Genomic DNA, 22,682 nt, shown 5'->3' on the forward strand with positions numbered 1-22,682 from the left:
ACAAAAAACAAACAAACAAAAAAAGCCTTCCTTGAGGGGCAGCTAGGTGACACAGTGGCTAGAGCCCTGGCTCTGGGGGCAGGAGGACCTGAGTTCAAATTCAGCCTCAGACACTCACTAGTTATATGATTCTGAGCAAGTTACTTAACCCCAATTACTTCAAATAAATAAATAAATAAAGTCTACCTTGAAAATTTACTTGAACAGCCAAAGCAAGGATGGATTGAGAGACATCCCACGGCAGAAGCTAGATAACTAGTTCAGAACAATATTATAGAAAGGATTTCTGTTCAGGTTGAACTAAAAAAGCTCTCTCTGTAGGACTTGCCTAACTCTTGGGATTCTGCAGTTCTGTAATGGTTGGTTAACACTAACATCAATGGAGGCCCTGACCAGAGAAAGGAGATAAAATACAAAGGATTAATCTGCTGCCCTTTGATAGAATGTTGAGCAGAGAAAGAAACTAGTGACCCACGTGGGTTTTTTGAGTCTTCCCTTTGGATTTGGGTTTCTGTGCTAGGAGGGACAGTGTGAAACAGGCTTTGTCCTAATAGTCACAAGGTCCTGGATTCAACTGCAGGATTTGATATATGGTGGCTGTGTGAACATAGGTAAATCCCTTCCCTTCTCTGGTCCTCAATATTCTTGTTGGTCAAATGATTCCCATGTAATATTTCTGTGATAACCTCATATTGGCAAAAATAATCAAACATTTATTAGATTCTAGTCTTTTCCTTTTTCAGGGCTCACAAATGGATGTCAAGAAAAGTTTCTCACAATATTTATTCCTATAAAGGCCAGAGTCCTTACTCACTTTCATTCCACATACTCAATCAATTGCAAAATCCCAACATCTGCAACATCTGCCAAATCAGTCCCCTGCTCTTTAATCACATGGACACCACCTAATTCAGGTCATTATCACCTCTTGCCTGGAATCCCTCCTTCTCTCTCATCCTCCTCCCTTTCCACAACCTATCCTACATACAACAGCCAAAGTAATTTTTCTAAAGTGCAGTATTGATCATGTCCCTCCTCTATTCAGTAAACTCCACTGGCTCCCTATTATCTCCAGGGTTAAATACAAATTCTTCAGTTTAGCATTTAGCCATTCATAGACAAGTATCAACTGCCTTTTATGCCTTATTAAGCTTTCATATATATTCTAACCAAATTAGCTTTCTTAGTGTTCTTTGGACATTAAGCTCCATTCACAACTCTGCCTTTGCTGTCTCCATGTCTGGAAGGTATTCAACACAGTGCCTGGAACATAATAGGAACTTGATAATTGCTGAACAATTGCTTTTAATTGCTTTTTTCATATATTGTCTTAAAACTTAGGGTACATTTATATCAATTTTCTTAGCCATTATAATATTTTCACGTGTAGAAAACTAAACTATCTCTTTTCTTTAACAGGTTGTGAAAGAGGAGCCGGATTTTGCAAATGTCAATAAGAAATCCACTCTTCAGGACCCTAATGTAAGGTCTGTTGCTTCTTAGTTGAAGGGGCAGGGGGAGAACCCATTAAATGAGCCACTTAACCTACAATATAGCCTCAGCATTCTTCTGTAAACAAAATTATATTTCCTTTGGAAAATCAGTGTGTACAGTAACAGCAATATTGTTTTAAGAACAACTTTAAACAAATAACTCATTTTGACTATTATCAATACCCAAATTAACTACAAAGGACCTGTGAAAATACTATACACATTCAGAGAAAGAACTGATAAATACAAGTATTTATAGAATGATTTTGCATATATACATACATACATACATATAAATACATATTTGTGCCTAATGGTATCCATCTCTAGGGTGGGAAAAGGAAGAAATTTACATGATAACTTTATTATATATTTATATTAAAAAGCAAATTGTACATAATAGATTTGCAGTTTCATGTGCAATTATCTTTTTAAAATTATACTGTTATGAAAATGCTTGATTTATTCCATAAATTAAAATAAAATAGATTAAAAATTTTTAAATAAATAGGGAAAGAAATAAAATTGCAACAATTTTAGATCAAAGAATGTAGGAAACAACTCGAGCTCAGTGATTTAAGATACACTAATGATCATTAGTATTAGCAGTTGTAGCCATGATTAACTCTACTATAAGGTTATTTTAACCTTCAGAAAGCTTAAGATGTAAATATGACCTGGTAAGTGGGGTTAGCCAGGATGATATAGAACAGAAAAAATTTCCATAATGCCTAGCCATCACTCAAATTGTTCACTGATTCTCTTTCCCCATTCTTTTCTCCTTTAAGATTGAATTTACCTATGTTCTAATTGTCTTCTAGAAGAATTTAATTCTCAAACTCATAGTTTGAAAATGCAACTATAGTGAAGGCTTCATTCTTAGAATTCTGTGATAGAAGTCCGAGTCATATAAAATAAATTGGATAATTGCAGTGGGCTTGAAAAATAGATTCAGGTTATGTGAATGGCATTAGCCAATGGCTGTGAAGAGGAAGGTTGCAAGGAAATTTCTGATTTATGGATTTTCAAATAGTTAAAGTTCCTCTGCTTCAGACAAAAATTTGAAATATAGTCAACAACTGACTTGTAGTAATTGATACTTAACTAAAGGGAAGAACTGATGGCTTCACCAGACAACTGCTTTGAAAATTACTTTGTAATATTATGGATTAATTCATAGGGAAATAGATTGTTCTTTGAATGATAGTGAATATGCACTTGCAAAATGACAATCAGTAAGTAAATAAACATTTGTGTTTACTACATGCTAAGCAGTGTACTAAGCCTTGGGGACACAGAGAAAGGCAAAAGATAAGACCCTGCTCTCAGAAGCTCACAATTTATTGAGAGTGACAACATATAAACAATTATGCACAAACAAGCTATATACAAAAAAAAATGTTATTATCAACAGAAGGAAGGCACTAGAATTAAATAGGACCAGGAAATGCTAGCTGTAAAAAGTGAAATTTTAATTGGAGCTTGAAGGAAACCAGAAAAATCATGAGGTAGAGATGAGGAGAGAGAGCATTCCAGGTATGTAGAATAGACATTAGAATCATCAGTCTTATTTTTTCCCCCAAACAACCAACCATTCCATCATTTTTTTAAACATAGCTATTTCTTCTCCATCTTGAACTGGTTGCTCAGTTCTTAATTTCCTGACTGGGCCACACCTAGGCAGAATCACAGAGGAAGAGGAATCTGCCCTCAGCACTCTTCTATTCCTTGTTCCAAATCAGTCCTCCCTTTTGCTCTGCTCCATTCCTAATTCCCAGTGCCCCAAACTTTTCCTGATTGACTAAGGTACAAAAGTAATTCTCTTTGTCAAGAAAACACATAAATAAGAGTTGAGTTATAACTCCTTCTCTGTGGCCTTATTGTCATCCTCTGTTTTCTGTGTTTGTTTCCATCATTTTAGAATTTCTTTTGCAAATCTAAATTGTTTGGTGAGTTCCCTGTATATTCACATTGGCTTTTTCAGAGATCTTTTTTTCCTAATAATTGAAACTGTTACTCTTTGTGTCTTCCAAGTTTCACTTTTGATCACTGCCCATTCCTACTGGGGCTGACCTTCCTATTTATATTTTAGTTTTTGAGAGTTTACCTGATTTTTCCATATGAAATCAACTTTCTCAAAGTCTGTGGTACCAAATACCACAGTCAAAATAAGCTTGGATTTCCTTTCCTTCTCTATCATAAACTCATAAATAGAAAATCCACTCTTCCCCACTGCATATCCTATCCCCTGAAGTCTCTCATCATTTCTACGGCAACAACCAAGATCTCCCTCTTAGTAAAAATCAAATCTAGAATAGAATCTCTTCTTGTTGATTCCTCTAGCTTTGAAGAGGGAAATTATAAAGATATTTCAAGAAGTTATAAAAGAAGAAAAAGGAGAAATTGGAGAAAGAGAGAAAGAGAGAGAGAGAGCGAGAGTGAGAGCGAGAGCGACAGCAAGAGAGAGAGAGAGAGAGAAAGAGAGAGAGAGAACTAACATATATTTGGATTTTTGGTTTGAATCATTGAAGTCCCCTTACCTCTATCAATATTATAATCACAAATTCCTGATCTATTAGTTCTTTATGTCAAGTGGTATGTAATGTATATTCCATGGGGAAAATGTCACTGTTGTTCCATTGGCCATTTGACTTTTACTCAAATACTCTCTGTCATACTTCCTCATCAATTTTGTGGATTCCCTCACAGGATTATACCTTCTTAATTAACAGTTGCTATTCTACCTCACCTCTTATCTATCCTTTTTGAAAAAGTTAATATTTTTTTCTTCCAGTTACATATAACAACAATTTTTAACATTTGTTCTGAATTCCAATTTTTTTCTCTCCTTTCCTACCCTCCCCCCATTGAAAAGGCAAACAATTTAATATATTTTAAACTTGCAGTCATACAGAACATATTTTCATGTTAGTCATGTTGTTAAAGAAAACAGACCAAAAAAGAAAAACAAAAAAATAAAGAAAAAGTATGCTTTGATCTGCATTCATAGTTCATCAGTTTTTCCTCTGGATATAGATAACATTTTAAAGCATAATAAGTCCTTTGGAATTGTCTTTATCTTGTTTCTTTTGAATAATAGAGCCATGGTTGTTCAGTTGTGCCTGACTCTTTGTGATCCCATGGACATACCAGACACTTTTATCCTCCACTAGTTCTTGAAATCTGTCCAAGTTTATGTTTGTTGTTTCCATGACACTATCTGTCCATCTCATCCTCTGTTACCTCTTTTTCCTTTTGTCTTCAATCTTTCCCAAAGTCAGAGTCTTTTCCAATGAGTCTCATCTTCTCATTATATAGCCAAAATATTTAAGCTTCAGTTTCAATATTTGACCTTCCAGTGAATAATCTGAATTGATTTCTTTAAGTATTGACTGATTTGGTCTCCTCACTGTCTGAAGGACTCCCCAAAGTCTTATTCAGCACCACAATTCAAAAGCATTGATTCTATGATACTCAGTTTCTTTATAGTCCAACTCTCAATCATACATTACTACAAGAAAACCATACCTTTGACTATATGGACCTTTCTTGGCAAGATGATATTTCTGTTTTTTAGTATACTGCCCAATTTGTCATTCCTTTCAAGGAGCAAGTGCCTTTTAATTTCATGACTGCAATTGACAAGTGCAGTGTTCTTTAAACCCAAGAATATAAAATCTGACTTTTCTTCTATTTCTTCTTCCTTTATTTGCCAGAATGTGATGGGACTAGTTGCCAAGATCTTAGTTGTTTCGATATTAAGCTTTTCCACTCTCCTCTTTCACCCTCATCAAAAGGCTTTTTAAATTTCTCTTCACTTTCTACCATCAGACCATTATCATCTACATATCTGAAATTATTGATATTTCTCCCAGCAACCTTAATTCTAGCTCTTGATTCATCAGCCTAGCATTTTTCGGAATGTGCAGCCTTTAGTATAATCATAGATTTTTATCCCACCAAGTTTCATTGATATCTATGAGATCAAATTTGTCTCTTTTCATTAGTTCTTCCAATTCCAAGTGTTGGGTTTCCTCAACAAGCAATTATCAAGTACTTTCTATGTACTAAGCACTGTGCTAAGTGTTAGGAATATAAACATGAGCAAAAAGAGATGATTCCTACCATCAAGGAGCTTCTACTGAGTAAAGAAAATATAGACAACTTATTTTGTATTTAATTTATACTTTAATATATTTAACATGTATTGATCATCCTGCCATCTAAGGGAGGGGGTGGGGGGAAGGAGGGGAAAAATTGGAACAAAAGGTTTGGCAATTGTCAATGCTGCAAAATTACCCATGCATATAACTTGTAAATAAAAAGCTATTAAAAATAAAAATTTTTTAAGAAAAGAAAATATATATAGTTATCCCTTACACATCATGACTTTCCCCATCATGGTTTCAATATATTCCAGATTGGGTATAAGAAACTAGGGGGATATTCCTATGTAGTCTCCTCTCTTACCCTCATTTTTAATTCTTAAAACTCCATTTTCTTAGATTTGTAAGACACCTAGAAAATTCAGTTTTCGGTATATTCATCTCTAGCCAAGAATCTGACCTTCCTATGCAGGGAATCTCCAAAGCTTTAGCCATTAAAGAATATATTGCCCTGAGATTTTTGAAACATCCTGTTTTTTAAGCCAGGCTTCTAAAGTGAAAATTGCATTCTCATATTACCTTCTCAAACATTCTTTTTTGTATCCCTTCTTCAGTGGGCCACAATGAGAAAAATATAGCCTTTTTTTTCCCTATAGTCTTCAGTTTCTTGACTACGACATTTTAATTGTTGACAATGTTTTTTAGACTCCTCTCCAGCATTGTCAATTGTGGCTACATGAGTTCCCACAAGTGAGTAGTTATTACTCATTTTAATATGCCTTCAAGCCTGCCCTGGAAGAAGGCCAAACTTCACTGTTATTATCATATTGAAAAATGGCTACCTCTGTACCTCTGAGCAAGGAATCACCAATTGTTACTATTCTTCCCTTCTTCCTTGCACTCACCTGATAGTTTTTGTAGCCAGATGCTGGAATAGAGCCTGTTTTGTTTTCTTTTGTCAATGGGACATATTGATTGGATCCTACATATTAAGTAGGTTGGATATAGGTTGGATCTTATATATTAAGTATCAAGGTACTCAACTATGTTCTAGTCTGAACAGGCATCTTCATTCACTTTCACTCCAAATTTGTTGGCTCTCTGAAGATTTTCTTTAGTAACTAGGACATCCTTGTATAAATAAATGATTTATAATTGGTTCAGCAAGTTGGGGATGAGGGACAAAGTATGTCAATCCTATCCTACAAAGGTATTAAAGATCTGTTAGTCAAGGTAAAATTTTAGTTCTCTGTTCACAGGATGGGAATATGGGGTGAGTAGAGGACTAGATGAATCCTTTTACTATTTTACTCCCTCCAGGAATTGCTGGAAGACTTTTTAAAATAATATTGGTCAAAGAATAAAGACAGGTTGAAGATATTAGACCTCAAGGACCAAATTGATGAGAGTATCCCAGAATATCAACAGAGGGAGAAAAAAGAACTTACATTGTCCTGATATTATACTATTACTATATTGACAGAATGAAGAAATTTATAAGGAATTTGGAAAGCAAAGCAAAAGTCTATAGTAGAGATATGAGATATTGCTTACAGGGGATTTCAGTGATATGACAGTTAATGAAGCTCTTACTAGTAAAAACAGAGCAGCATATAGATTATTGGCTTAAACTTATGATAATTATATCCTTCCAAAGGTAGAGAAAGAAACAAAGCTAGCCTCTATTCTGGACCTGGTTCTGAACAATAAGAAAGAATTGGATTCTTAATTAGAAATAATGGGAACTTGGAGGAAGATGACATCTTAGAGGAAGGAAAAACTGAACACAATATGAAAAAAAAGATTTTTGGAAAGCAAATTTCACAGGGTTCAGATAAAGGATAAGTAGGATCTCATATCTGAGAAGCAATTATCTACTAAAGTGGAAATTCTCAGGGATCCCCACCTTCATCTTTACCCTAATCATTGTTCCTCCAAACATTGTTGTTTCTCCACCCTCCAAGCTGAACTCCCTGAACTCCCTAGAATTATGAGTCATAATCTTCACTCATCAAATCTGTTTTTCACCTTGTTACCATGTTTCCTTCCTTTATTTCCCCTATTTTCATCTGTCTTTCCAAAGATTAGAATCACTGGCTATTTTCCTATATCTCTCTTCCCTTTTATGGGCAAATTCCTGAGAAAGCCATTTACAATTAGTGCTTCTACTTCCTCTCCTCTCATTCTCTTCTAAATCCACTATAGTCTGGTTTCTGGCTTCATCATTCAACTGAAACTATTCTATCTAACATTACCAGTGGCCTCGGAATTGCCATATCTAATCTTTTCTCAATTCTCATACTTTTTGACTTCTCTTTAGTCTTTCACACTGTCAATCAACTTCTTCTCCTGAATACTTTCTCTTCTCTGGGTTTTTATGACCCTACTCTCACTTAATTTTCCTCTACTTCTTTGAATGTTCCATCTCAGTCCCAGACTTATTTATCCCATGGAGTATCTAGGCAGCATCTAATCAAAAAATGTTTATTAAATACATATTTTGTGCCAAGAACTGTGAAGGAAGCTAGAGTTTCTAAGATCAATAGTAAGAAGGAGGAAGAGAAAGTATATTTTAGACATGGAGGAAGGAGGATGAGATATCCCCCTGTGCAAAGGCTGAGTTAGGAGATGGAATGTTGTTTATAGGAAACAAAAAGTAGGCTACTTTGATTGGATAAGTTAGTACATGAAAGAAGGCATACATAATACAATAGAAAGGGTACTAGCTTTGGTGCTGAGGGATCTATGTTTAGTAGAGTTTCGGAGTGACCTTAGGCAAATCATTCTCTGAGCTTAAATTTTCCTGCCTGTAGTATGAGAAAATAGGACTAAATGATTTATAAGGGCTTTTCTTGCTCTATTATTGTTATAAAGTGACTAGAAAGATAGGTGGATTGTGGTGAGCTCAACCAGACTGAATCTGATTATCCTAAAGTTAATAGGAAGTTATTCAAACCTTTGAGTAAGACAGGTTTACAGGGTCTAATCTGTGTTTTAGGAATATCAATTTGGCAAGTATGCAGAGAATGGATTAGAGAGAAGGAAAGATCAGAAGAACAGAGATCAATTAATAAGTTATTATAATAGAGCAGGTGAGAAGTAATGAAGGCCTGAATTTTACATTAGAAGGTGTACATGTGTGGAAGTAGGGGGTGGGAGCGGAGAGAAGACAGGTGAGTCCCAAGGGGACTACTGGGAGTAATAAGAAAATAAAATAAACAAGATTTTTCAACTGCTTCTGGTTTGAGGGGGAAGAAAAAGACAAAAAATTATTTCAAGATTATGAAATAGGGTGATTGTCAAGATCATAGCATCCTTAACAGAATTAGGAAAAAAATTTCCTATTTTGGGTGCTTATCACAGGCAATTAGAGCAGTTAGATGGCACTGTAGAAAGAGTGCTAAGTCTGGAGTCAGGAAGACTCATATATCTGAGTTCAAATATGTGTGACTTTGGACAAGTCACTTATCTTATTTACCTCAGTTTCCTCATCTGTAAAATGAGCTGGAGAAAGAAATGGCAAACCACTTCTGTATATTTGCCAAGAAAACTTCAAATAGAATCACAAAAAGTTGGACATAACTAAAAAAAAAAATTGAAAAACGATAAAATAATAGACATTTACATCCCTTGGAATTAGGGAGGAAATGGGACTATATTAAAAATGCAGTTTGCTTTTTGAGTGGTTGTGGAATGGATACATAACTTTCAAGAAGAACTTTGGTCTGTCTTTTCTTCTCCATTTGGAGTTTAAATTGTGCATTTAGTTTATTTTGGATATATTATATAAATGGATACAAGTCAAAGTTTACACTATAAAAGTTTAAGGTTATATTCCTCATTGCTGTTAAACAATAAACTACATCCCAAAGTGGTTATTTGGGTGTTGATTTAATCAAAACAAATTTTTACATTCTAAATAAATAAATGTATACAATCAGTAAACAAGGAAGAGAAACAAATTCCATTTGTTAATCAAACATTTATTAAATATGTACTATGTTTAACTTACTGTGCTAGACACTGGAGATAGATGCAAAGACAAAAACCCAATAGTACCTGAATTAACATTTTATAAAGCAAATGAAATTTCTAATCCATAAAGTAAATTAGGATATTCAGGTGTGACTTAATTGGGAAAACAATAACTAAAACACAAATATTACCATATGTGTTTTTTTCTCTCTCCAGAAGCCCTGTTCCTTCTATAAAAGTAGAAACTACTCAACCAACTACAGAAAAGCAAGAGAAGCAAGAAATTAAACCCCCACGAGTGAGAAAATTAACAAGACAATACAGTTTGTGAGTTCTACACTGCAAGTTTTAGGGTATGGGGAGGGGGTGTGAAAAGGAAGAAGGAAGAAAAGGAGGGAAGAAGATTTTGATTTCTTTGGAACTAACTCTTAAAAAAAAAAAAAAAAAAACTAATGTAATGCTGATTGATTCCTATTCTGCCATTGACAATCTTAGAGAATTGTCTGAGATTCTGAGGCACTAAGAAAGCAACTTTTCCAGAGTTGCATTTTCAGGCAGAATTTGAACTAAGGTCTTCCTGCCTCCAAAGCCATCTCTCTATTCACTTTTTTCTCACTGAGAAACACCATTACAATTCAAGAGATTTCATTTTCTTGGAAGCTTTGTTGATCTATCAGAGAGAGGAACTGGACTTATTGCTACAGGGAACTCCTGTATGAGGAAATTTGCTTCACCAATGCAAGTTGGCACTTTATCTAAAACTTAAGAGTTGTAGTCTAATTTTCAGGTACAGAAATATATAGAATATACAGCCTCCTTCCAAAACATGTGGTGTTATGCATTCTGGGTATTTTTATACAAGCAAAGCCAGACTCTATGGTCTTAGAGAGTTGTCTAGGGAATACTAATCATAACCAATTTGTTTCAGACATAGAACTTAAAACCAACTCTTTCTGGATCAAATGCCAGGTCTCTATTCAATACTCCATACTACCTCTCATTGATATATTACAGTAACAAAAATTAAGGAAACAATATATACATGTAATATTTCTCTCTCCTCCCCCATCTTTATAAAATTTCAGATGTTGCTATTGGGTAATATTTTCCTCTTCTAAATGGATTAGAGAGGAGAGGGAACTTTCATATTTTGTACAGTATTTGTTTTCAGGTCATATTTTAAAAGATTCATGATTATATCAGAATGGATCTTTCCTCTGTTGTTACAGATCTCAATCCCTCCATCTTTTCTATACTATCCTTCCCCATGTTTATCTGAAAATAGAGGATGAGAAATTAAGTGAGAAAGAGTTTGGGGTAATTTCTTTTGTTTTCTCTATGTAAAAAAATTTTTTTTCTGGAGTAACTTCCTGAAGCCATGTAGGCTAATCCTTAAGGAAGAGGCAGCGTTTCTCTTAGCAGAAAGTAATTCCAAGATGTTAGAAAACTTCTTTTGTTATTATAATTTTCCATGGATATTCACGCAGGACCATGTTATCTAATTCTTGTCCTTCACTTTCACAATATAAATAACATATATAGTAGTACATTGATACTGTTCACTACAGTAGTCAGAGCTGGTATATTAGAATGAATGGGGGGAAATTAGGAGCTGTAAGTGCAGAGCTAGACTCTCCAAACTTCCCAAAGTTCCAGGGATACTTCACAGCTAGATAGACAAGGTAAGAAATAAGGATGGTCTTCATAGTTTGTAATCCCATGCCTGATTCTTCTACATATGTTCAAAAATAAAATTGTATTCTGGGTAAGGTTCCATTTTCTACATATGTTCAAAAAGGAAATTGTATTCTGGTTAAGGTTCCGTTTTCCTCAGGATAAATATATGCATTTTTCCAGGATTATCTTCACATAGCTTCCTTAGTGAGTGCTGAATTTTCACACATACATAATAAGTGACCTTGACCTCTTGAAGCTTATATACCTTATATTTTCTGGTGGAAAAAGAAATTGTACTGGGATGGTAGAAAGCCACATCACACATAATTAATTAGATAAAATTTCACAAAATGACAAGCCTTGAATAGGAAGAGAACATCAGGTGGTTAGGATTAGTGTGTTGGAAATGCTAGGAGAGCAAAGATAAGTTTCAAGGCTGTAAGAAGTGACAACAGAAGGAATGGGAAGAATTGCATATTCTGAAGTGATTCAGAATAGATGATATAGAACTTTTAGGCAGATTGCTGAAATTTAGACTTCTCCTTAAGAAAGCCTGATTGTAAGGCGTCTGAACATTTGTAACTGAGAAGCACCTGGACCAAGTCACATTTTCAAAATGATATGTAAATGCCTAAATTCAAAGGAAAAGAGGGAAAACTGAGCAGGATGGAAGCAAACTGAGCAAATGGAATGAGTAGCAGATCATAAAATACAGAAGGTTTGGCATGGCATAAAGCAGAAGTTTAACAGGGTAGCAAAACTCTATGAACTATTTCTTTTCCTTTTATTTCAAAAAAAAAAATGTTTTATTGTAGTCTTTTGTTTTTACATCATTGGAATTTCCTCTTAATGCTCCCCTCCTTCCAACTACATCCTTGATCCTACCCCAGTCACTGGTTATACCCTTCCATAAATTATTTACACACATACACACACACACACACACACACACACACACACACACCCTATATCATATCTACCACATAAGTTATGGTAAAAATGACAAGGAATATGGGGGAAGTGGTTTAGATGCCTTCCTTTTACCATAGTGAGGGTTTAAAATGATTAAAACATTTGGTTTCCTGGTAATAGAGACAGCCCTGTTGCTATCAAGAATATGAAACTTGCTTTTTTTTTTTTCATTTAAAAAAAATATTTATTTAAGTACCTGAGTAGAGGAAAATTAGTGATTATTAGTGAACATGGGAGATACAAAGGGATGAAATAAGAAATTCTGGGGGGAAAAAGTGAAAAAAAGAATTGGCTCTTCTAAAAGAATCAACATGTTGATAATTCTTTTTTTTTTCAAGGCAATCTAAGAAAACTGGTGTGGGGGAAAACTGCTTAGTTAAGAAATCTTATAATCTTATATAAGGAGTCTCTTCAAAGATCTACCCTATTCCCATAATTTTTTTGGGAGCATAGTGGCTCTTGCAGAATAACGTCAGCATTGAAGAGTCAGGATTACCAAACAGAAGACAAAAATGAGGAGAAGGAAGAATCCTTTCCATCTCTGGCAATGAGAGCCTCTCTCAAATGAGGGTTGCTTTTGGTTTTTGTTTTTGTTTTTTTACCTTAAAGCCTCATGAGTGTTTGATAGACTTCTAAAAAGGGTCCTTACACTTATAAAAGAATCACCATTTTTTGGTCTTAAACTGTTTTTTACTGTCCACATTTGGATTGAATGTCACCATAAACTTCAGCAAATTGTATATGCTAACAGAGTTGTGTTAGGTTCATTGTTTTAAATCTATAGCCATCCTGGAGGAAAACATACATACCCAAAATATGTGTGTGTATGTATGTGTGTGTGTGTGTGTGTGTTTGCGTGCATATGTAGTCAGAAGTGTCAGTGTTTAGCTGAACAATTTTCAGTCTTTGTTCAAAGGATCTAATATATCTTTATTTTTGATAAATATATTTAAAAGAGCAAATTAGCAATTATTAAGGAATTATATGCAGTGGAAAATATCAAACTAAATTTAAGCCAACATGCAAAATGGAAAAAAATGCATTTTATTTTCCCTCTAGGAGATAATTTATAGCAAATAGCTTTTTTAAAAATAATTTGGAAACAAAATTGTAAGCTGCTTGGTCAATATTAAGGGAACAAAATAACTAGGTCAGTCCCTGTGAAGACATATCCTTCTTGAATCTCCTTCCTTTGGAAACCCCTTTGTTGTAATGAGCAGAGCTTCATGTACTTTCAGTAACCACAGTGATGAAGATGACCTTCCTCCAGCCCTGGCTGCTGCCATGGCAACAACAGCATCAGGACCACCAGGATCTCCAGCATCCCAGAAAATCAGTACACCTCAGAAGCTGGAAGGGCAAACCCAGCTATCTCCCCGTGCAAAGGTGCAGTACAAGAGGGGAAGAGATATACAAAGGACTGACTATACTGAACCTGCAGTACATATAGATAGGAAGTGGAAAGCATGTCATTCTTCCCCTTTTGATTCAACACAACGTAGAGAACAGTGTAGTCAAAGCTTATACAAAAATCAGCTCTATACCTAGTCTGTAATCTTTCATTATTATTCCATGAATTTTTGTCACTTCCATGATTATGTCATGATGTATGATCTATTTCTCTACAATCTGTGGCTTTTTGTTATCTAGGTATGTCAAATCTTAGAATCATTGCATCTTAAAACTGAAAAGAATTGGAGATATCATTTAGATCATCCCTCACCTCCATTATACAAATAGGAATATAGAGACCAAGAGAAATTATCTCCCCTAAAATCACAAAGCTAGTTTATAATAGAAATGAGACTAGAACCTAGGTCTTGAAAATTAACAATCCTGCATTCTTTGAAATTATGCCCTCGAGAAATTATAGCTTACATTACTGCCTTAAGGTTTACAAAGAGTTTTGCAAATAATATCTCATTTTATTCTAAGAAAAACTATGGGAAATAGGTACTATTATGATCCCCATTTTACAGATGAGAAAACTGAGGCAGACAGAGGTTTGGTGACTTACCCAATATCACACTAGTGTCTGAGGCAATAATTACATTGATTGAAAACCTGAGCTACATTTTTTGATGTTTGCAAATAGTTTAGACCATATTTGGCTAGTCCTGTTTCCCATTACTAATATTATAAAGGGAAAAATGTGGAGTATAACTATAGTTTTCTTATTAAATATAGTATATATTATACTTTTAAATGATGGGCCATTGTTAATCTGGAAATATTTTCTGCCTTTTTAGAGTCCCTCTGACACAGGAGATGTGTTTACCCTGGGACCAGGTGACCTTTTGATGGATTTCACAGAAGCTACACCAATGGTAAATTTTAGAATTTGCTTTTCAAAGTAAAATTCTTTTCAAAGAAATCTCTACAAATGAGAATAGCTACAAACCATAGGGCACATGTTGGATCATTGCAAATCATGATATACCTCTTAGAAAGATTAATTCAATGCTGTATTCAACATACATTCAATAATATGAGTTGAAATCCTTCATTCCAATAAATTTCTGGGACTGCATTTTTCCTTCAGGTTTTGGTGGATATGATAGACACTTTCAGAGTTTCTGTACCCTTATCCTTGAAAGAAGCTATTCTGGGTCTTGTTATATTTCACATATTTGAGTATGACTACAGTACTTTCCACAGCAGGTTCACTTGTTAAGCCATTCTTTGTCAGTCTCGTCCCTGCTTGTGTTGCAGCTTCTTGGCTTCATGTGTTTGTGGGATGACCTAATTCTATATAAGCCCCCTCTCTCTGGCTGCTGCATGCCAGGTATCCATCTGCTTCTGTATCTTCCCAGCAGTCAACCTCTTTACTCCCCTGCTTCAAATGCTCATTTAGTGATTCTTTTTTGCTTTTCAACCAGCCCACTCAGGTCCTGCTTTCACACCTTCCTGCTCTCTGCCCCTTGCACACATTCATCAGAGGGAGGAAAGTAAATTGTCTCTCCCCAGTACAGCTTTGTTGCAGAGGTTTTTGCAATTTGATAAATATGGCACAGAGATCACCTTGGTATCCTATATTCTATTAAAATTCCTTGATGCAGAAATCTCATAATTCTGGATCAATAACCTTGCAATCTTCCTGGGCTCAATTTATCTTCTACTCATATACAGGACTTGAGATTAACAAAGATTCAAATTTGAGTGTAAATAAAAGCAACTGCTATTCCCCCCAGCAGTCACCATGAGATTTTCTTTTTATTAAAAGTGGTATTTTTTTAAATTTGACAAATTCTCAAAATCCAAAGTGAATGTCCACTAACTTATTAACACATTTCCATAACGCATAGTTAACTATTGACCATAGATCATTTAGAGAAGGGCTTATCAGCTATTAGAGAACTTATCTAGACTTAGCACAGACTTGACCTAAGTTCCTCTACAGGTAAAATGAAATCACACTTCTGTAAGCTGGTGAATAAATATGTGTTAAGGTCCTATCAAATGAAAATTTTTCTTCTAAGTGCTGAGAGAAAGGGAGGACATGTGGTTCTTGCTCTGAAGAGCTTGTAACCTGGTTGGGTAGGGAAACATCTCTATGGAATAGTATGAATAAGAATAGTACGTGGAATACCTAAAATGATGTAGAATAAGCAAATAACCAAAGTGGGATAGAGAAAGCTTTTGAGATGCAAGTTTGTAGTTGTGTTAAAAGAAAGAACAAGTTGGAGTAAGATTAGGGATGAAAGAAAGAGAATCCAAGGGAACCTAAATAAGGTAGAGCCTAAAATAAAACCATAAAATGAGGAATATAGGGGAGAATGGGCAAGTTATGCATGTGACACAGCAAACAGATTCCTGTGGCTAAAATGGATGGGACCCTTTTTTGAAGTACTCAAATATCAAGCTTGATAATAGAGGGGTCACTGGGACAGGTTGGTTCTTTAAAGGTAGGCTGTGGTCTTTGATGGTTCTTTTAAGATGAAAATAACACAATTCCTTTCAGAACTGGAAGGAGATTATTTTGACAATAGTGCGCAAAATGGACTCATGGAGGGAAGACTGTAGGAAGAGATGTAGGTTAAGAGGCTATTGCTATAATTTAAGCTCAAAGCTATAAGATTGCTAGTTGGAGGGAAGTTTAGAGGCCATATAGAGGAGAGATGCAAATGGAGAATCCGTACAAATCATGAGGTGAATCTAAGACACACAGGTGAGCCCAGTGAATATGAGGTGCTGATGCAGTATGTGCTTAGTAATGTTAATGTGCAGAATGCTAAGTGATGTGCTAAGTCCACCTTTTGTCTCTTTTTTCCTATATCTTACAATTTAAGAGAAGAATAAAATAGGAAATCAAACAAGTAATCAGTAAATATATATTAAGCACCTAACAGCACTGAAGCAGGCATTAGAGAGACAAATTCTTTGGAACAAATAATTCTTCTTGGCAGAAAGCTTAGTTCTGAATAAATAGATAACAAGGATATACGTTTATGTATATGTATTTAGAGGAAGAATAAATACAAAATAGTTCCACACAAAATCATTTGGGAGGGAAGGCATTTGAGGGATCATGAAAGTTTTCATGTACAAGTTGGCGCTAAAGCTGCATCTTGAAGGAAGAGGGCTTCTCTATGAGATGGAAATGAGAAGAACTATATTATAGACATGGATGTAATTAGGTGAAGCGTTATGTGTAAGGAACAAAGAGAAAAATCACTTTTGCAGTGATTATAGGTTGCAAGAAGGAGAATAATGGCTAATGAAATTGGAAAGATTGGTTAGGGCATTAGAAACTAAAAAGAGAAGTTTTTGTTTGATTTTAGAGGAAATCAATGGAGTTGAGTAGGGGAGTAACACACTAAGATAACTATAATATGCCCTTTTACATATGAAATGTAATATATATATATATAATATAAATACATTAGAGAGTTGCCTGCAAAAATGATATATGAAATGCAAGGGGAGAAGGTGGTGCAGTGACTAGAGTTCTGGGCCTGGAACCAAGAACTTGATCTCATACTTTCTAGCTGTGTGACCTTAGGCAAATCACTTGCCTCAATTTATTCATATATAAAATGGGGATAAAAATAACACTTAACTCCTAGGGTTGTTTTTAGGATCAAATGAGGCAATATTTGTAAAGTGCTTAGTCTAGTGCATGGAACATGGTAGGTGCTGTGTTAGCTATCATTCTCATCATCAGTATTGTTATTATTAATATTACTGATGGATCCTAGAATGCTAGATGAGATCATGGGTCTTTAATAAAAGCTTTCCAGTGTGGGTAGGAATTTAACAAGTTAAGCCAAAAAGGGAGGAAAAATTTGAGAAAAGAACAGATAGAAGGTAATATTGTGTTCAGGGGTCAGGGAACATGACAGTTTGCCTGGAGTGAAAAGTATAGGGAGAGGAGTAATTTGAAGTAAGGCTGCAGAAAAGAGGGACCATCAGGAAAAATTTTGAATGCCAGACCAAGGAGATTAAATTTTATTCCATAAACAAAATGAAGTCTCTGAAGATTTTTATTAATGACAACCTGTTCAGGATCAATGTTGAGATAAAATGAGGCATTCGTCACCAAGGTATAGAACAGTTAATAAAAGGAGGTTTGAATTGCAATTGTTGTTGTTCAATTGTGTCTGATTTTTCATGACCACATTTGGGATTTTCTTGGCAAATTTGCCATTTCCTTCTCAAGCTCATTTTACAAATGGGGAAACTGAGGCAAACAGGGTTACATGACTTACCCAGGATCACCCTACCCAGCTGGTAGGGCAGATTTGAATTCAGGTCCTCTTGATTCCATGCCCAGCATTCTATCTACTACATTGCCCAGATTCCTCAAAAGGGAACTTTACCCTAACACAACAAGGTGTGTAACGAATACTGAGTTTCTCTGGATCCTTGTCTCCATATAGAAGCTTGTCTGGTTAGCAAAGCAGACTATGGTGACTCATGTAATCTTTAAAAACCCATTAGACCATTCTTCACCTTTCAAGATCTAAACTGGATGGACTTTTTGGGTCAAGGGTCAAACTTAGCTATCTTTGGGGCTAAACTAGGAAAATATTTCCGTCTAGACACAGGACTGGAGAACTGAGTTTTAAAATAAGAAGTTTATCTATGAGTTTTATGGAAACAAACATTGGGTCATTCTTAGGACTCAAGCTCAATAATATAGAAGGAGTCTCAAGGACATTGGTGGTGTTTGTTTTTTAAATAAAAATAATATAAAGAAATGTAGAACAACAGACAAATAGCCTTCCCTTATGCTAGTACTGTACAAGGTTTTTCTTACTAAAATAATATGAATACCAAAGCATTTATGTGAATAGAGAATTCATTGGTACAATTCTTAGCAGAGAATGATCTACTTTTCATCATTTTTAATTAAGCAGGTCTCTAAGAAAACTAATTTGTTTCATTCTCTTGTACTTTGGATTTGTCTAGTTTAACAGAAACAAGGAAATGTCACTTTAATAAAGTAGGAAGCACAAGGACTTTTAGGGTTTGAGATTTTGTTTTGTTTTGTTTTTGCTGGGAGTAGGAGATCAGTAAATAAAATGTGACAACTATACATCTTGGTGCCATCATGGATTTACTGCTGGATTTGAAACAAAGAAGTTGCTGTTGAGTCATTTCAGTCATGTGTGACGCTTGTGGACCCCATTTGGGATTTTTTTTTTTTTTCAAAATTTGGTTTTCCATTTCCTTCTCTGGCTCAGTTTACAGATGAGGAAACTGAACCAAACAGGTTTAAGTGACTTGTTCAGGGTAAAACATCTAGTAAATGCCTGAGATCAGATTTACACTCAGGAAGATGAATCTTTCTAACTCCAGCCTAGACACTTCAACAATCATTAGCCATGTGACCCAGGACAAGTCATTTAACTTTTGTATTTTTTTTTCTCATCTGTAAAATGGGGGCAACAATAGTGACTACCTTCCAGAGCTGTTATAAGGATAAAATGAGATAGTATTTGCAAAGTGCTTTGCAAACCTTAAGATGCTATATAAATGCTTTATTATTATTACTTTTATACTTTATAATATGCTTTTATATTTTTCTTTTATAATAAGAGAAAAATGCAATTCTCAACTAAAAATAAAATCTCACACATAGCAGTGGCTATTAAAAGTTAGAATGACACATGTGCTGTTTTAACAAATACCCTTGTCCAGATTTTTGCTGAAGAAAGTGTTTTATTTCCTGGCATTTCTTCCAGAGATTGCCAAAAGCCCATCTATCAGCCGAGAGGAAGCTCTTTCTTTGATTCCTTGCCCAGGTTACTACAGCTCCTTTATCAGCATGACACAGGGAAAAGAGACCTTGATTCAAAGGACATTGTTTGAAATCCCAGCTTTGCCATTACAACTTGGTAAATCTCTGAACCTCTCAGGGTCTCAGGTTTCTTCAAATTTAAACACAATCCCCTCTTTTCAATATCGTTGGGGTCTCTCATTATTTAAAAAGAATCAGCAGAAAAATCATAGTCAATAGTATGGCCTTAGAATCCAGAAGTCTTGAATTTGTGGATTTACCATTTACTAATTATATAACTTTTACAGAAAAGTGGACAGGAAGGGAACATTGCTATAATGAGAACATGGACCTCTCATAGTATTATATTCCTTTTGGCTAGATAGACATGGGATATACCTTCAATGGTACCCATAACAATCTATTCACACTTTTGCATCCCATTCAATAATTTTCCTCCCAGTTCACTCACAAACCCTTCACTGAGGATCTAACCAACATGCTGGAAACCTTCATCAAATTTCCTCACATTCCAAGGATCACATCATTCAGTTTTCTATCTATTATTCTTTGACCAGCCCCTATGTACTTAGGATCATCTATATCCTGTGTAATGTTTTTATGTCACTGCTTAATAGAACAAGAATAAAATTAAGAAGCTTCAGAACTGGTTGAATAGCTGGACCCAAATTATAGTCATTAGGCAGTTAGGTGGTTACACCTGTTAGGTGGTACAGTGGATAGAGCACTGGGCCTAATTCAAATCTAGCCTCAGATATTTATTAGTTGTATGACCCTGGAAAGTCATCTAATCCTCTTTACCTCAATTTCCTCATCTGTAAAATGAACTAGAGAAGGAGATGGCAAATCATTCCAGTATCTTTGTCAAAAAAAAAAAAAAAAACTAATAAACCCCAAACAGATTCATGAAGAGTCAGACATAATTGAAAATGACTGAACAACAATTTGGGAAGAAAGGCACGAATATTGCAGAAAATATGTGTGCTATATCTTAATGGAAGAGGAAGACTCTTTGAGGGGGAAGTAAAAAAGGAATATATTCCAGGCAGGGAGTACAGGGTAGTGCAAAGATGATGAGAGATGGATTGTTGTGAAAGAAGAAGAACACAAAGAATGTGGGAGAGGGAGTAATGTCCAGAGAAACTGGAAAGGCACGATGGAACCAGGTTGCATAGAGTTTTAAAAGGAATATTTATGTTTTCTTCTAAAGGCTTAGAGGAAGCCACTAGAGTTGGTTGTGTAGATGGTTAGATCTGCTCATAAGGAAAAATTATTTTGACAATAAGTATTAATTGCTATTAGATTCCATTGAAGAAAGTAGGGATATTTAGCCTGGAGAAGAAAAGATTTGGGGGAGACTTGATAGCTATCTTCAGATATTTGAAAGACTGTCACATGGAAGAGGAACTTGTTTTGATGGAGGGCAATACTAGAAACAGAGGTTGAAAAAAGAGTAAATTTAAATTTGATATAAGATAAAACTTCCTATAAAGTTATGCAGAAGTGAGATGGACAACTTCAGAAGGTAGCTTATTCCTCCTCAATGAAAATCTAACTCATCCTGAATGATAACTGATTTGTGGTTGGGAATATTGTAAATGGCCTATGGGGTCCCTTCTGTATCTAAGATTCTTTGAATTAACCCTGGAATGGTCTCAAGATAAAACCAAAAACCAACATTAAATACAACACATTTTCAGTGGGAAGTGGACAGATGTAGGAAGAAAAAGCTAAAAATTTCAGTGTTTTTAGCTTAGAGAAGAGATAGCTTAAAAGCAATTCAATATAATCATAAAAGGTTCTGCAATAATGATTAGAGTTCTCCATTTCCCCTGACAGAAGGAAAAAAAGAAAATAGGACAAATGCAACCTGAAGGATATAAGTAGCTCAAAACATTTTTAAGATTGGGTTAAACTCCTCTAAAAATATTTGACATCAAGAGGTCTGAACCTTAAAAGTTATTTTAAAGTATGTCATTACTCTGAAGCTAAGCCCCAGATAATCTGGCCCATTGTGTGAGCATTGATGGTGTCTTGTCTGATCAAATTCCTGAAGGAATCAAGACAGCTTAATAAATCATTTTACTCAGTCTGATTTAAAAAATTTTTTTTGCAGTAGTGTTTGAGAGATAGGAAGAGAACAGCCATAGGGATGAAGGTTTTGATTGATTATCTAAAGTTCCAGAGGATAGAACTGAAGGTAGTAGAGTAGAAATTACAGTGAAGCAAAGAGTCTTTCAAGAAAGAACTAACAATTAGATGTGTTCAACAATGAGATAGGATATCTCACTGGGTAAGGATTTTTTTCTTCAATGTGAGTGTTCAAAGAAAGGCCAGATGATTCCTAGGATGTTGTTGAAGAGATATCTTTTTTGGTTGAGAGATTGGATTAAATGATCTCTACCATTCCATTGAATGCCAAGATTTGGCCTTCAAATATTTAAAGGTCTATCATGGAAAAAGAAGTTGAAAAGAGGTGACTTAGACTTGATATCAGAGAAAAAAATCTTAACAATTAGAGCATTCTCAAATAAGAATGGGCTGCCTTGGAAAGCAATGGAGATCTTTCAGAACAAGCTGTACAACCATTCTATTGAGTATGTTATAATGGGAATTCTTTTGGAGATATGAATTGGACTAGATATTGGATATGAATCAATGAGGTCCTTTCCAACTCTGAAATTCTCTGATTTTATGATTCCAGAAAGCTGAAACCCTGGAAAATTATTTCAGTTTGTGATTTAAGCTACACCATATACAATTTTTTTAAAATTCAGTTTGTTTCTACTTTATTCATTGGGCAATAGGAAATCACTAAAGCTTTTTAAGTAAGAGCAGTGACATGATCTGATTACTGAGGCAGCCATGTGAATGGTGGGTCAGAGAAATAAAAGACTGGAAAACCAGTTAAGAGGCTATTAAAAATAAGCCAGGCAAGAAGGTATGAGGGCCTGAACTAAGATGAGAGTGATTGATATGAGAGAGATTATTAAAATAGAATCTGCAGGATTTTAAAGAAATGACTAGAATGAGAGAAGAAATCAAACATGACACTGAGGTTCTGAGTCTGGAAAGAAGGGTAATATGGGATTAACAGAAATAACAAAATTAGGAGGAGGGGTAAATTTTGAGGGGAAGATTAGTTGTGCTGTTTTCCTGGTTAGACTCTCAAGTAAAGTCAGTTGGAGATAAAGGTCTGGATGATATGTCTAAAGG

At 35.0% G+C, this 22,682-nt stretch overlaps 1 protein-coding gene across 1 annotated transcript in view; it reads left to right on the forward strand.

Annotated features, from left to right (window-relative positions):
• Positions 1–22,682, forward strand: part of EPB41L4B (erythrocyte membrane protein band 4.1 like 4B) — a 259,404-nt gene that overhangs the window by 211,750 nt on the left and 24,972 nt on the right. Inside the window, exons 19-22 of the mRNA XM_051995572.1 lie at positions 1,420–1,487; positions 9,791–9,901; positions 13,462–13,609; positions 14,473–14,550. Of these exons, the coding sequence (XP_051851532.1) occupies positions 1,420–1,487; positions 9,791–9,901; positions 13,462–13,609; positions 14,473–14,550 (405 nt within the window). The remainder of the gene's footprint in view (positions 1–1,419; positions 1,488–9,790; positions 9,902–13,461; positions 13,610–14,472; positions 14,551–22,682) is intronic.

The sequence above is a fragment of the Antechinus flavipes genome, chromosome 1 (genome assembly GCF_016432865.1).
Source record: "Antechinus flavipes isolate AdamAnt ecotype Samford, QLD, Australia chromosome 1, AdamAnt_v2, whole genome shotgun sequence".
Taxonomy (NCBI): Eukaryota; Metazoa; Chordata; class Mammalia; order Dasyuromorphia; family Dasyuridae; genus Antechinus; species Antechinus flavipes.